Source organism: Ischnura elegans, chromosome 1 (assembly GCF_921293095.1).
Source record: "Ischnura elegans chromosome 1, ioIscEleg1.1, whole genome shotgun sequence".
Taxonomy (NCBI): Eukaryota; Metazoa; Arthropoda; class Insecta; order Odonata; family Coenagrionidae; genus Ischnura; species Ischnura elegans.
In genome coordinates, this window is record NC_060246.1 from 15963187 (window position 1) to 15978670 (window position 15484).

The 15484-nt window shown below is 39.8% G+C and overlaps 1 protein-coding gene across 2 annotated transcripts in view; it reads left to right on the forward strand.

Moving 5' to 3' along the window:
* Positions 1 to 15484, forward strand: part of LOC124156193 (TBC1 domain family member 13) — a 43222-nt gene that overhangs the window by 14193 nt on the left and 13545 nt on the right. The window contains exons 7-10 of one of the 2 annotated variants that reach the window (XM_046530587.1): positions 3381 to 3582; positions 4235 to 4357; positions 9109 to 9166; positions 12791 to 15036. In XM_046530587.1, coding sequence (XP_046386543.1) covers positions 3381 to 3582; positions 4235 to 4357; positions 9109 to 9166; positions 12791 to 12868 — 461 coding nt within the window. In that variant the 3' untranslated portion in view covers positions 12869 to 15036. Of the gene's footprint in view, positions 1 to 3380; positions 3583 to 4234; positions 4358 to 9108; positions 9167 to 12790; positions 15037 to 15484 lie in introns of those variants that run through there. The other variant, XM_046530578.1, reaches the window with a different exon arrangement.

Here is a 15484-nt window from a genome sequence, read left to right on the forward strand (position 1 = left end):
ATGTATTGCCATGTACCGTATTTTGATATAGAATACAGAATATTGAACTGACTCACAAGTTATAACAAATTTACAGATGATGTCGTCAGAAGTTAGGGAAGTTTCACTATTGATCCTGATGCTATGTTAACTATGTATCCATACATTATGTAAACTGTGCTCCAACTATATCACAAGCTCCAAGTGTATTTCGTGTGGCCCTTCAAATCAACATCAACACTACTGTTTTCAATGAATGCCTGTTCAGTACTGCAAGCAATATTTCTGTCAAAAAAAGAATAGATTAGACCCAGGTAGGGTAAAAATGTTGAATTTTTAAAAACAAAACCTGAAGAAAGAACCAGTGGCTGCCTGATGTAACGTGACATATTGGTCGATCATGCATTCTTCAACAACATATGTATTATGAAAACTTTTTTACTTGGCAAATTAAATTATAGAGACTATGTTAAGTTTTTTTACCGAGCTTTCCTGTTTATTTGAATCTTTAGTGAAATTATTTTCATTCATTTATTGTGGTTTTTCATTTAAATTTGACATTAATTCAGATAATTAGAGATAATTTCTTGGAAACGAGTATCAAGAGCCGAGAATCGATGGGGGAGAACCGCTCCGGTATCAAGAACTGAAAAAATTTAAGAACCAACTCATCCTTATTATTTAATGATGTTTTTGATCTGCTGAATTTGCAGTTATTTTTACTTAATCCTTGGCATTTGTGACTTAATCCTTGGCATTTGTGACTTAATCCTTGGCATTTGCTTATGTACAATCAAATTATTTAAACAATGAAATGTTTAAAGTTGAAATATATAAAAATGGCTCTTTCTGAATGACTTGAAGCAGCTTGAGCCAAGTTGATATTACATATTTTCATATCGGTAATTGTTAATATGCAAAATACTTCGGGGATTGAATGCTCCAAAATTTGAAGGAATAAAAACTTGTACTTCTGATTAATTTCAATCTGATTGACCAGAATATGATATTAACAACTAGCGGACTACTCGACACTATTATTTGTGGTCAGCTTCGTTATTTGACCTAACTATGGACCTTAGTGGGTACCCTCAGGCACATCTAATAGCACCGTGGATGTGATCATACTTGGGTCCGTCAACTCCTGTGGATGTCTAGGCACTCATCTCCATCTGGCATGGTGCTGTCCCATTTGCCATATAAAATGTTGAATGTTGATATTGCACTGTGGATGGCGTACAGCAAAAAGTCATCCGTCTAACATTGCCTAGCGTGACTCACCCCACTTCCAGGGTAACTTGCCCCTCTTTCTCAGTGACTCACATACTTTTTCACGGCAAGTTACCCTCCCTTCTTGATACTCATCTCTTTCGAGAATGGTGGAACACTTTGAACCAATAATATTCCCCGCAGGAATTAACTAAAAAACTTGGTCGTAGGAGGAGTAAGAAGCCCCTAGTCAATGTTACAATGGATGAGTGGGGTGACAGGAGGCTCAGATCTAAGGCGACGGACAGTTTCAGGTGCACAGTTTGTTTGCCTGCTGTGTTAGGAGGATAGTGTTAGTGAAGGGGTGCTCTTTGGAACCCAAAAGAGGTCATTATTGGCCACAGTGATAGCATGGGGAGGGGAAGGGGGCAAGGAAGATAGGGGAAGGGCTGGGGTACTTGTGGACGGGGCTCATCCTAGACAGTCCCATAGTCAGTTTATTGTTTATTATAGTTAGATTGTCATTGCTGTCACGTTTTTGAATCAGCTTCATCCTCCATGGCTTGGTCAATGCCCAAATAGTAACTTAAAAATTAAATCATAGTCATTCATTACATTGACCTTTTATGAGTATTTATCACAGCAAGAAAAACATTATCACTGTGTATTTAGGAATTTTGTCCTGCATTACCAAAATAATTGCCATAGAAAGTGAGTGTGGTGGCATTTTTGAGGATAATCATGCACCTGCCTGGTGACATATACAGCACACTCCAGACTATCCAGGCTAATGATGGGGAGAGACTAGGGATGGACGGATCCAGGATTTTTTTCGGATCCGGATTCAGATCGAATCCTTGATTTTCGGAGCCGGATCTTTCGGATCGGATATTTTCAGATCCAAATGCATTTTCAAATTCCTGATGCTGAGATTCCCTCAATGATTGTTCAATCTCTCAGGAAGAGTCACACTATCTGCCAGTTGTATTTTGCCTTTTTTATTTTCCACGGCTGAAATTCTCCTTCATAACCTCTGCAAGGGCTTTCAAACAAAACGGTTCATTGGTAGGACAAGAATTGCATGCGACGGCACATTCGAAGATAGAATCCCTTATTCTCTTTCCACCCTTATTCACTGAAGCTATTATTTAAAATTTCGGATCCAGACGCGATGTCTTCCGCGACTTTGGATCCGATGTATCCAATGAAGGGCAATTATCACGGCAATTATCACGGCGTTCGTGATCTTTTTAGCGGTGATAAAGTAGTTGTACTCGTATTATTAATGCTCCTTGTAAGGCCTGGTTTTGAAAAGCACACATCCATCGCTTTGTGATCACGGATACTGAAAAGTGGTTTGCGCGAATGCTTCAAAACCACTGCTCGACGTCGGAAACCACACTGTCAGGCACCACGCCATGTAATCGCCTCTCGCACAAGTTGCCCAGGTTGCAACTGCTGCGCGATGTGTATCCGTGATCATGGAGTGCGGTCGTGCGGTGCAAGGCTTGGAAAACAGGAACACGGTGCTCCCGTGAATGCAGCTAGCACGCGATTGCTTCCATTTTACGAAGAGGATTCTAGCAGAAATGATAAGCCAGGTGTATCCTAACATTTCTACAGTAATTCCGGTGATTTTGTGCCCGATTTCATTGTTTTATAATGATCGCAGAAAATATTGAGCGAGAGTGAAAATCATGTACGGATAATCCGCAACATGGATATACCACAGCCGAATAATCAGGAGTCTGCTGTACATGCAAGGCGCTTGACAATGTCCCTTTTACAAGTCATCTAACTTACTAAATAAAGACATTGAAGTCCCTTCAATTCCCAAAATTTGTTTCTGCTTTACATTCTTCAATCATTTTACCTTGCTACTTTGAAAAAATTATTCTTTGTTGAAATTAATACAGAATTATAGAGTTCGGCCTATTTAGATTAGATAGATGATGATTATTAATAAATCAAGTTAATTGAACTCAAGAATGCAATTTTAGCTGAAGGCATAAATTATAGTATTGGAACTCGAACTCAACTTGAAACTACCGAGTTAGCTTTTGCCAAACGTATTCAGAACTTGGCTTGAGTTGAAAATGTGGTGTTTGCACTGCTCTACTATTTTTATGTATATTGTCTGGGTCATATTTTGGAGTGGTGTTTTGCAATTAGTTATCAATAATGTTTTGCAGAGCATGCAGAAGCTGATTGTTTCTTCTGCTTCACGAATCTCATGGGTGAGATTCGAGACTTCTTCATCAAATCGCTGGATGAGGCCGAGTGTGGCATCAGTGGGATGATGGGAAAGCTGGGTGATACACTGCGGGCAAATGATCACCAGGTGTGGAGCCGGCTGCAGCAACAGGAACTACGGCCTCAATACTACAGCTTCAGGTGAGTTTCAAGTGTGCTTTTATTTTGTGGAGAGCTTTGATTAAGACAACAGTCTGCCTTCAAATTATGCTCATTAATAATCAATTCAGTGATGATGGCATAATAATATTTGTACATATCTGAGATATTTTCTCCCAGCATTAGTCAGTAAATAACGTATCTTTGATTCAGAATTATTCCAACATTGTGAATGTGAACACATACAGTGAATTTATTCATCTTCATTAGGGCTAATAACAAAAAACCAAGGATAAAATTGTAATACTATTTGTTGTGGGAGTTAATATTCACAAAATTTTGTTTTTTCCATCTATGTAAAAATAAAAAAAATGTTATATGACGTGTGGTTTTGTCCTTTGTTATTAGCCCTGATGAAGGTGAATAAATTCACAGAAACATTGGTATAATTCTTAGTCAAAGATTTATTTTTTCCTGACCAACACTTGAGAGATAACATATCTAAGTTGTATTAGTGGTTGACAGTATATTTATTAAAAAATAATGCCATCATGTTGAACATTGTTGGCTCCTGACTGAAAGTCTTTGTGTCACAATTAGAAAAATTTTGTTATTTTCTTAGTATGAGTGTGCTTGATTTTAGCTTATTTTGTGCAAAGCAACAAAAAACTTAACGCTTTGCCTCTTTGTCCAGGTGGTTAACGCTGCTGCTATCTCAGGAATTCCATCTCCCTGATGTGTTGCGCATCTGGGATTCCTTGTTTGCCGATGAAAAGCGTTTTGGATTCCTCATACATATTTGCTGCTCAATGATCATGTGAGTATGATAATAGCACGTACAGTGGAACCTCGTTAAAGCAAGTACGGGCTATAGCGACACCCCCGCTATTATGGAAATAGCCGATGCACCGTCAATTGACCCTATATTATACGTGTTAAAAAATTCGTTTTTACGAGGCCCTTTTGGTGTTGGCTCTCGCCATTACGAGGGTTTCACCGCCGGAAAAACTTACATCAAGACTCCTTAATCTCTGTAATTGCTAGCGATCTGTTAGAAATGAAGTTAATGGAGCGCTCAGTCTCAAATTTATGTGGTAAACTGTCGTTCGATAAATAAGTAGTTAATTTTGGTGAAAATATTGTGGCATTAGCATTCGCGAATGCTTGATCTTCTTTTGTTCCTTGGGCGGCAGAAAGCTGACGTCAGCATACCCGCACGTCCATGAGTTGCATGAATAGATGGCATTTGATGGCAGACACCATGGCCAAAAAAACATCAAACACGTCTATGCGAGAAAATAAAAATAAAGGAGTAATATGAGAGTATCGAAATTAATTTATCTTCCTATTCCCTCTTCACAATTAAAGAAAACAAAAGCGCCCAAGGAATGCAGACTATGTAGAGTTATAAGGAGCTTTTTTCGGGTGGTTTTGCCCACTCCAATCTGCGGGAACTCCGGAGAAAGGGGCTACGCCTATGCCTAAAGCGGAGTATTTCAGGGATAGATTTGGAATCGAGAATTTCAAGAGTTCGGAAGGTTGATTATACTAATGCAAAGCACCAAAGGGTTATCTCCCCTCATAATTGCTGGTGATGCCTGCGGTGTAAACCCGAAGTCGTGGAAGAAAGGACTCCGATCATAAGTATCTTAAGGAGTATTCCCCACGTGATATAACATAGACGAAACGGAACTTTTTTTACATCCTTCTCCCCTACAAAATCCTTGCAGTACGAGGTATTTCTTGCAATGATGCCTCTAAAGGTATGTAGTGCGCCTTAGCGATGATGTAGGATGTACGATGCAATGATACTGAGCGTGAATTGTCTGGATGGACGTATTTATTCTCCGTTGCGAATTCACAAGGGTGAACTATTCGCGTCAGTGCTCGGAGTCGTACTGGCGCTCTCTTCCGTCACATGGATAGCCGAGCATCCCCTGGTGGCCGCTGGAAGAACTCACAGAACAACTGACTCTCGTTTTCAGTGCCGCGGTAAACTCTGTGTATTATTTCAAATAGGTCGCGAGCGTAACACTCAAAAAGGAACTTTTTTTAACAACGGCAATTTTAATCACATCATTTTTCAAGCTTAGCAAACTTTTTACCGTAGATAATGAAGATATTATATTATCTGATAGAAAAAGTCTTCAAAGGCAGGAACATTACACAACCTTCCACCGTTTTCGACTGCAGTAACAAATGCAATACGTTATTTCACTTCACTGCCACTTAATGTACAGGAACAATAAACATTCACCAATGGAAACATTTGAGGCATTAAATAACTGCAATACAGTTTTATTAGTTAGTTTTTGAATTTTCAGTGGAAAATACCAAAATAATAGATTGATAACGTAAATGCACTAATTAAGTGCATAGAAAAATGGCTTCATCGGTTGTGCATTGGCATAATGATTGACAAAACAATGCTTTGCATGATATTAATTCAGTGCGGGGCTTATAAATTGTTTGAATAGTAAGTCGTTGTTTGAGTAAGGAAATTTAGTGATGCAAAAAAACATCACCTTTCGTCTGGATTTATACTTATGTTTATCGGATAGAAATTTATCTGTCGCCGCACCACTCCTGTTCCTGTAAACTGTTCGTATATTGGCTATTATTTGCTCCACCTCCGGTAAAACGAGAATTCGCTATAGCGAGTGTTTATTGGTGCACCGTGGGGTGTCGTTTTATCGAGGTTGCACTGTACATATGTAATTGGGTGCTGAAGTGGTACATACTTGTTGCATTTTCATATTGAAAAGGAGGGATTTGATGGATGGGTCCTCAAACTCATTCATATACAGATTAGCAGTTTTTCAAGTGTGGTTGTTGAATTATTCCGAGTATGAGGCTTTACAGTTAGTAGTTCGTAGAAAACAGCCTCTAAACATGTACTGCTCAAGTAAAGTCACTTCCAACTGATTTACTCCTTCTTTCTTCGTGCTTTCTTCCTTCACAACCATTTGAAGCTAGGCCTAAAAGCAAGGAGAAGTGGACCGGAGTGAAAAACTCATGTGCGGATAATGCTTATCATCTTATTTTTGTGGTTTTCATTTTTTCAGTCCTGGAATGCCTCTTTTTTTTGTTTTACTCAAAAATTTTCGTATGTGAAAATTGTTTTCACTTGTAATTACAGCATCCAGCTCTTCTCCTGTTTTTGGACATTGGTTTCAACTTTTTCATTTGTAGAAGTAACAAGACATTATCAAATTGAAATATAGAAATGGGAATGAAGGTCAGAAACAAATATATGCGATACATGGTGTGTAGACTCACAATTAACAATGGGAGTCTGCCCTCCCCAGAAGAAAAATAAAAGATTGGTGACATTCTACCAACAAATAGAAAGATTTTCTTTGAATAAAATTTTTTCGAGTGAAAAATCATGTCATTATGGGTCTGAATATAATTCTGCAAATGGAAACTACATTAATGCAAAGAAAAAAGACTATGTATTCCCATCCAGATTTGCGCTTGCTGCATTTTAGTCTCACTCTTTACAACACCTGGCCTTTCCTCCTTCCAATCGTTGGGTGCATCCAGGGGGAGCTCTGCTCACTGAGAAGGTGGTGAGCAAACCACCGCTCTCCCCCTGGATGTGACTGCCCATTGCCTAGTGAGTGGTCACGATAATTAGTGAGCCGCCTTATCTGTGTGCGTACTCCCAGGCATTATGAAGCACTTGCCGAGTAGGGGAGCGGCACAAGTTCAAAATGGTGCCGGAAGAACTGTCGAGTCAGGCAGCGGTATTAGTTATACGTTGTAACGCATTGTGCGGTGGATGACTTATATCTAATGTAGGCACATTAAATGCTATTGGCAGAGGGTCTTTTGTTATTTATTTTTAGTTTAAAAATCTCTTGTTTCAAGACTTCAATGTCAGCAACCAGATTCCTGACGAGAAGTTTGGACGATCGGCACTGAAGGCATTTCTAATAAATATCATGTGACTCGTGAAGAGTTTAAAGTGTACCGGGACTAGCCGCGGTGATAACTTTTACGGGAGTCACCCGCAATGCACAATCGTGCGAAAGATCCACAGAGAAAAAATCATTCGCCTTGACCGGGATTCGAACCCTGATCCCCTGATTTCCTGTCGAGTGCTTTAGCCAGTTAAGCTATCGAGGCATCATTCTTCCCTGTGGATATTTTCGGACACTACCGGACAAGATGAGAGGCTAATGCCAAGGCTAGTGTCCGAAAATATCCGCAGGGAAGAATGACGCCTCGATAGCTTAACTGGCTAAAGCACTCGAACGAAAATCGGGGGATCCGGGTTCGAATCCCGGTCAAGGCGAATGATTTTTTCTCTGTGGATCTTTCGCTCGTGAAGAGCTGTTTGCCATCAATCCTTATGGCCCGCACATTTAGTGATATATATTCGGAAAAGAGTCGGAAGGTATGATCTTATCATAGGAATTAAACGAACGATCCCTGCTTGAATATTGTGTGGAGGACATTTCAAGTGCAACACTCCATCCGTCGGATGGGACGTTAAGCCGTGGTCCCCTTGGCGCCTTTCGTTCAGAGCAGGCTAATGCCGACGCCCGGTTTCTCTCCACCCTTCCTTCCATACCCTACCCTCATGGCGCAAATGACCTCAGCTGTCGGTCACCTCCTCCAAATACCATACCAATTAAACGAAAATTTGCAGCCGCTACTCAAAGGTATATCAGGGCTAAAGTTTTTAATTTCAAGTTCCCCACCGAAGCGCTCACTGAGCATTTACCATCCAGGGGGAATGTGATCGCTCAGTGAGCAACGATGTCATAGTCTGCTCACCAATCAAGCACTGATCACTCCCCCTGGATGCTCCCATTCTTTAATGATTGTCCAGATTGGCTGCCCACCCATGCTATGGATTGTCAACCCCCTACTCTAAATTATTATTTTAGCTGTTGTGTTCTGTAGAGAATGGTGCTAAGGTGTTGCCACCATAAAGGTTTCTCGAGAGGGTTTTACATAGTACAGGAAAGTTAAGCCGCAAAAAGCCTGCTTACTTAGCTATTATAGTGATCTACCATGTTTTTTATTTCGCATAATAGTAGTTACATATTGCATTTACATATTTTTAGGTTAGGCACTTTCTTCTCTTCAGTGGTGAAAAGGAATTGTCATAACGTCATTGAGAAGATATTGAGTGATTGTAGCCATATATGTTAGTTAACGTCTGAGTGTATTTCTGCTACATTCAAGGTGGTATGTGGGTGCTGTGGATTCACTGGCCAACAGTATAAGCGATAACCAATGAGCGTTCTCTCCAGAAACCTCTGTGTTTGAAAGCTGTTGAGGTTAAGTAAAGAAGTGCAGATAATGCAAATTTGGTGTGTCTTTCATTTCAAAGTGGATTTCCACAGAGTAGCCATAGGAAATTAAAGTTATTCTTATTTGAATTATGGTGCACGAGGATGTAGGCATCAATATTATATCTGTTTTGGGTGTATTTTTCATGGGTCTACTTGGTTGAAAACAGGTTTTATAGCGCATTGTCTGATTTTAATCTTGACTATTGTTTTACCTTTGATATTTAAATAGTAATTACTATTCACTGGGGTCTCTTTTCAGCTTACTTAGAGATCAGCTCTTGAAAGGAGACTTCCCTGCCAATGTCAAATTACTTCAGGTAAGCAGTAATGTTCTTCGATTATATTAATTTACCAAAAGAACCATTATGGCAGAAGATGGGTTGTTGCTCATCCCTCAAAAATGAATGTTTCTTTGACTTATCATTGCAAATCTGTCGGAGAGATATAAGCTGCCCTGCCCCTCTCATCCCTCCTCTGATATATGTACTTATGTAGAATAAAGCCAGGCTCTGAAGAAATGTATGCTTCCTATGAACTGTATGTAAATGTTCTCACAGATGGTAGTTGGTCATAGGTAGCTGTCTATTCACCAATCTAAAATTGAGGTAGTAACGTAAGTAAGATGTATTATAATGGACTTTTTTTCCTGTGAAAAACCATGGTAAAAATTTAGGTGTCATAGCAATTGTGGAGTCAGTTACATGACAGTACATTTTGTCAATAAGATTGATATACACTTACTTGATCATCTCGTCAGTCCTAAGAAATGGAAAATAAAATATTTTCCTGCAAACCGGAAGGCAATGCTATTTTCACTTACTCATCTATTCCTTGTTGTCTGTTACCCTATCCCACCACAATGACCTCTACACTGTGGATAGGGAATGATGGTGGACAAACAAGAGAGGCTGTGCAAATCCACTAAAAAATGTTTTCCATTAGGATGATTTCTCTATGGTTTCCACTATTTGGCATTATTTTGATATCCACAATAATTCTGCTGCTGCTTAAATTTTCAGCAGCAGCAGATGATTTTTCTTTGGTGGTGATTATGCATAAACCTCTCTGATATGTGTCCTCTACCACTCTGAATTTAAAAAAAAACTTAATGGAACAGTTATTTCCTCTCTTAAAGGACTTTTTTGAAAATGTGGGATGCCAAGCAAAGGGTGAATAGCTATCGACTAAAGAAGCAATGAGTGATAATGCTTGAAAACATCCTCTTGTGCTTTCAGGTTTGTTACTATCATGGGAAACTTTTTTTTTCACTGCAGGGAATGGTAACATCAATTTAACCAATATTATGCAGGATTAGAAAAAAATATGTGTAAGATTCCAAACAACTTTTATTTTTTCTGTGGTGATAATAATTTGTGATCTCACGACAAACATTAAAAAGAGTGAACTTAATTTGTAATGGCTGCTAGATCTTATTTGGGAGCAAGAATGAAACTGGAGACACATCTGATGAAGACTAGCATACCAACTAGGATGCTAGGCTCTATGATGCAGGATTTTCATAATGCTAGCTTGGTATCATGTGACACATGACCTAGCTCAAATCCATGGATACTTGATTGTGTAGTTACACTTGCGCACAAGGTCAAGTATTGTGTGGGAAATTCAGGTTTCTGCACCCGGGCCTGAGATTGATCAAAGGTGAATGCATAACCAGGTTGTTTGTGGAAGACAGTGGTCAGTTGTGAGCATTATCTTCGAGAAATTGTCATTTGAGACATTTGGAATGAGGAACTTGCATGGGTCGTAGATTGCTCTAAAAACTATTTTAAATAAGTCAAATGGATACATTAGCTCGCAAAAATACCTTCAGTTTCTCCATTCAACATCAAAAGAAATAAAAAAATTACATTTAAAATCGAGAAAAATTTCTCTGAGCCGACCACTGCGCGAAGACACCCGAGCGTTGCCGAGGCCTGGCGTGACGTCATAGGTGCCTAAACAAACGTAGGGAGTTGGGAAATACGCTGAGCGCATGGTGTAAAATTTGTTTTGAGGGATTATTTAGCCGCTCATCGTCACTTTATTTTGTTCTGTTATTCTTGGGCAAGTTTTCCTATTGCTATTGCACCTAGATTTTTACTTGGGATATAAATAATGCGGCATCGGGATGATGAAGTACAAGCGTTTCACTCCGTATGTTTTAGTTATCAGAAAAATGGATGATAACATTGCCACTCGTTCGAATAGTACACCTGAAATTCATCTACATCTACATAATACCCCGCAAGCCGCCTAAAAGGCGTATGGCATGGGGTGTTAGAACACCAGCCTTTTTTTAGGACACCAAAAATTGATGCCACAACCCTCATGGAATTTGTTTAGACAAATTATTGCTATACGTCGGCGGCAAATCGAGATGTAAAAGAAACTTGTAATACTGGAGGATAACGATCCTAAGCTGTGCTGTTGACATTAGAGTAAGCTGTGCTGTTGAATTTGGCAACGCCGGATTAACGGAGAAGGTAGTCCTATCCGTCCTACGGTACGAATTCACAGCAAAACAGTCTGCACACAATCCACATGTGAGATCGCGAATCGGTTCCGCTGCCAACACACACACAAGCTACAACCTATTTCAATAATATAGGTAAATCCATAAACATGGATTTACCTATATTATGGAACATCCATTATCAAAAACTGGAAGTCACTGTCACATTCTTATATTCATCACGTACAACTTACAATAACAGAACTCGTTATGATGAAAACAACTATTTATTCACTGATTTAAACCCTTAAATTAGCCGACACAGGTGACTTTTCTCACTACTATTCGTTGAAATAATGGAATAACAAACTTCACGCACAGTTTTTATTTCAATAGCGTGATCGTGAAATGTCATATCTACGGTGAACAACGGAGATTAGCACGCCACTGACAATTTTTACACTACTGTTAGACATTTATCGATAGCGTAATAGCAATTATTACAATTCAATCACGATGGAACACTGATAACTCTTGGCCGATATTTTTCAACCTTGTCAAACTTTGTGCATTACAACCACTGGCACTGTGATTATTAGCAGTAGCTTAACGGGAGATGTCACGTTGAAAATAACACTACTTTGGCACAAAAATGTTCCTAGATGCCTCCAATCAGCGAGCAAAAGTTGCATTGACTGGAATTCACCCCATAATACAAGCGAAGACAGTCCTAAATGACGAATTCTCCGGTACCTACGAATAAACGGATGAAGTTATTTTATATAAAAGCTAAGCGGACATTAGTAAACATCAAAATCGTTCTAATTACATACTTAAATGAATGATATGCCGTCGATAACATCAACTTACAAGTAACGTACATCCCCCTTCCAACGGCCGTGGCTCAGACTCCTACAACGATGTTATTTAGGTATTATAAAATTTTTGGTTAAACTGCTCCAGTTTTATATTTTATGCCCTTACTCAGATATTAATATTATAAATAATGCAAAATATTAGGGCTTCCAAGCCTCTATCGTCGGATATTTATCTTTAAATATAAAATAATCAACACGTCTAACAAACGAAGCTCTCACAACTGCTGGCAACTATTACAAACAATCACAACAATAGCTTCGCGTGATGTTTAGGCACCTTTGACGTCATCGAGGCTTCGTCGGCAGTGGCTTGGGGGGTGAGGGTGTTTTTCCCGCGCTTTAAAATTCGTAATGTTTATCATTGAATATCTCGCGAAGGAAAACTCAGATATACATGCGGTTTTCTTTGTTGTGTTCAGAAAATAATTTTCTGTCTGCCTGTGAAATAAAAAAATTCATGCAAGTTCCCCATTATAAATTAATTATTATTGTGCAGCCCTCACGCCATTTTTGCCCCATGGTTGAGACAAGACACGTGAACATGATCAGTTTTTGTGTGCAATCATGTCCATTTTGTTTAGCTCTCGTCTTCTCCCATGTCTGTTTTACAGAACTTCCCTTCAAGCGATATCCAAGGGGTGCTGTCCAAGGCAGCTGAACTGGCAGGGCGCGGGCCAGCAGATTGTTAAACTGCTCCAGCAGCAAGGCATCGATCTTTCTGCCCTCTCCACTCCTCCCTTCCCTCCATCATTGCACAGATGTGAAAACACGCTCCCTCCTCTGAAGTGCGTTCACTCATGGGGGCAGGCTGTGGGGAAACGTTGAGCCCTTTGGCTCGTGTTGCTGGAGACAATGGAAAGAGTGCTTTGCTCTAGAGTTGAGGGGGGATATGCCCTACTAGTCCTCATTGTCTCTCCTCTAAAACGCTCCACCATATCATATGACCAATCGCTGTGTTGTGTCCTTGTCCCCACATTCACAGTCTTCATTCACTTGCGTTCCCTCGGGTTCTTGGAATCCTGCCATCCGTTCACCTGTTCTCCCCTGCACCCTCTCACATCAAATGCCTCTCTAAGGTTAGAGCGGCAACCTGCGAAAGGGCCCCTTTCCTCCCTGAAGCACTACCCTGATTGTCAGGGGTGTGGAGACTCTATCGTTGTGCATCTTGCTGGAGCGTGCATGGCGGAAACAGGTGCTGCGCTTGTCTCCCTCACCACCTGATCCAGCACTCCGACATGTGTACAGATTAGGTGGGCGTGCATTGTGCCGGTCGGGAGGAAGCGGCGTCCCACGCTTGCTCCTCTTCCCTTTGTCCCCCCCCCCCTCTCTTTCACTTGCACTGAAAGAAATTGCCAGGATGGATCACACTACGTGACGCTGCAGTGCTGCTATCTTGTTATAATGGCTGCTCTGCACAACTGTTAAGGGCCAAAATTTTCTGTGGTGTGCATCATGTTTGTTAGCCAGATTGCCTTAATCATTAAGGCATTTTTTTTTTGTGTTTGCTAAGGCATTCCTTTCATTGCCGCATTTTTAAGATCTCCAGTGATTGGCACTGTAGTCAACCTTGTTGTGAGTTGTTGCTTACACAAGTGATGGCTCTCTGTCTGTGAATACTTAATTCATTTGAATCTGCTCAGTCAAACCATCCCTGCTTGTCATGTCATGCTGATGGATGTAGGAACTACTCAACCCGAGGGTGTGAAATCTTGTTTCAATGTAAATAACCTCCATGCTCTTGTCACCAGTTTTTGTCTCTTTATGATCATTTATCATTCTTATATTATACATTGTTCATTTCCATATGTTTGATATTATACGTATACCTTGCACTTGAAAAATGGATTGTGTGTAATGAATCTCGTTTATATTGGTATCGCTTATTATACTGGAGGGCATGTTATTATTGGTTGAAGGGTCTCTTTTATGTTTTGCTTGATTTGTGAATGCAACTACACCAAGCGCGTGTTTCAAAAACTCCTACCGTGAATTCGGCTGGAGGGACAGCGGTGTTCCTCCCACTCACATTCCTTTGCCGTGCGCCTTGCCCGTCACTTGCTCGCAGGGAGGCATGTTCATACGTACATATATGTATATTATTATTATTATTGCGAACATAGGCACCACTTAAGCTATCCCTCAATATTGACGATTGGCTGTGAATAGTTTCACTTCTCCTTTTTTATGTTTGCATTTAATAATTTGTTACTTTTTCCATTCATTGACGGTGATTATATCATTAATCATGTGGAAGAACTGAATCTGATAACATAATTATCCTGAAGGTACTCTAATTTTCATTGTATGAAAGTGATAATTTTAATATCAGCAAGGAGTTGTTTGCAAAGATAATCATACAGGTGCTCTAATTAAGTCAAATTATTGATGATGTGTGAATATTTTGCATTCTTTATGAAGACTGCTCTAAATTTTATTGCAATGAAGCAATATTTCAAAAGCCAGCAACATGAGCATGGCCTGTCCTACAGTGTAATTACTGTGTGTCGCATCGGAGAATTTAAGAGCATCTCTCTGGGGCCATTCTGGTATCTAGGGGCTATCACTGTGGTGCCACTTGCATTCGAGAAGAGTGCATAAGGTGTTGTAAATGCCACTCATCCTGTTGCTCCCTCTCTCGTCTCCATAAATTTTGTCGGGTGGCCATTTTCAGTAGCAATCCTGGGTGGTTGATCCCAAGGCCAATGTGTTCTTCTGACGGCTGTGTTGGTCGGTTTATCTGCTCTGTGCGGTCATAATGTGGTGTCATTCGCTGAAGGCATTGTTACTCATCAATTTATTTGTTAAGTTTGATAAAATTTACATATGATTATAAATAAAGGTGTGTTGTACACAAATACATGACTGCTGTGATAATTTTAGTAGTATGATTTTTTAAATTCAATAGTCAATATGCCTTTGCCTCTGCCTTTATGCATCCTGGTGCCCTTTTCAATTGTTTTGGGTGGCTTCTAGTGCCCATTAATTGAAGAAAAACCAAATTAGTCTCTCACACTCGATAATCAAGTCAGCACTGATTTGAACTTACCATCATGATAAGGTTATTTGAGTACTGACAATTGTGAGTACTCAATTGTGAGTACTCAATTATGTTGCTCAAATATACTATGTAACATTCTTAGAATGAAAGTGCAGCCTCAATAAATAAAGAGTTCTTGTTGGGGAGATACATATAGGTGACGGTTTTTGAATACTAATACATGTAGGCAGGGCATAGGGGATTAGTTGGACCTAGCAAGAAGCGCAAATTCTTTTGGGCTGCACATAGTTGCAATGGAAATAAATGT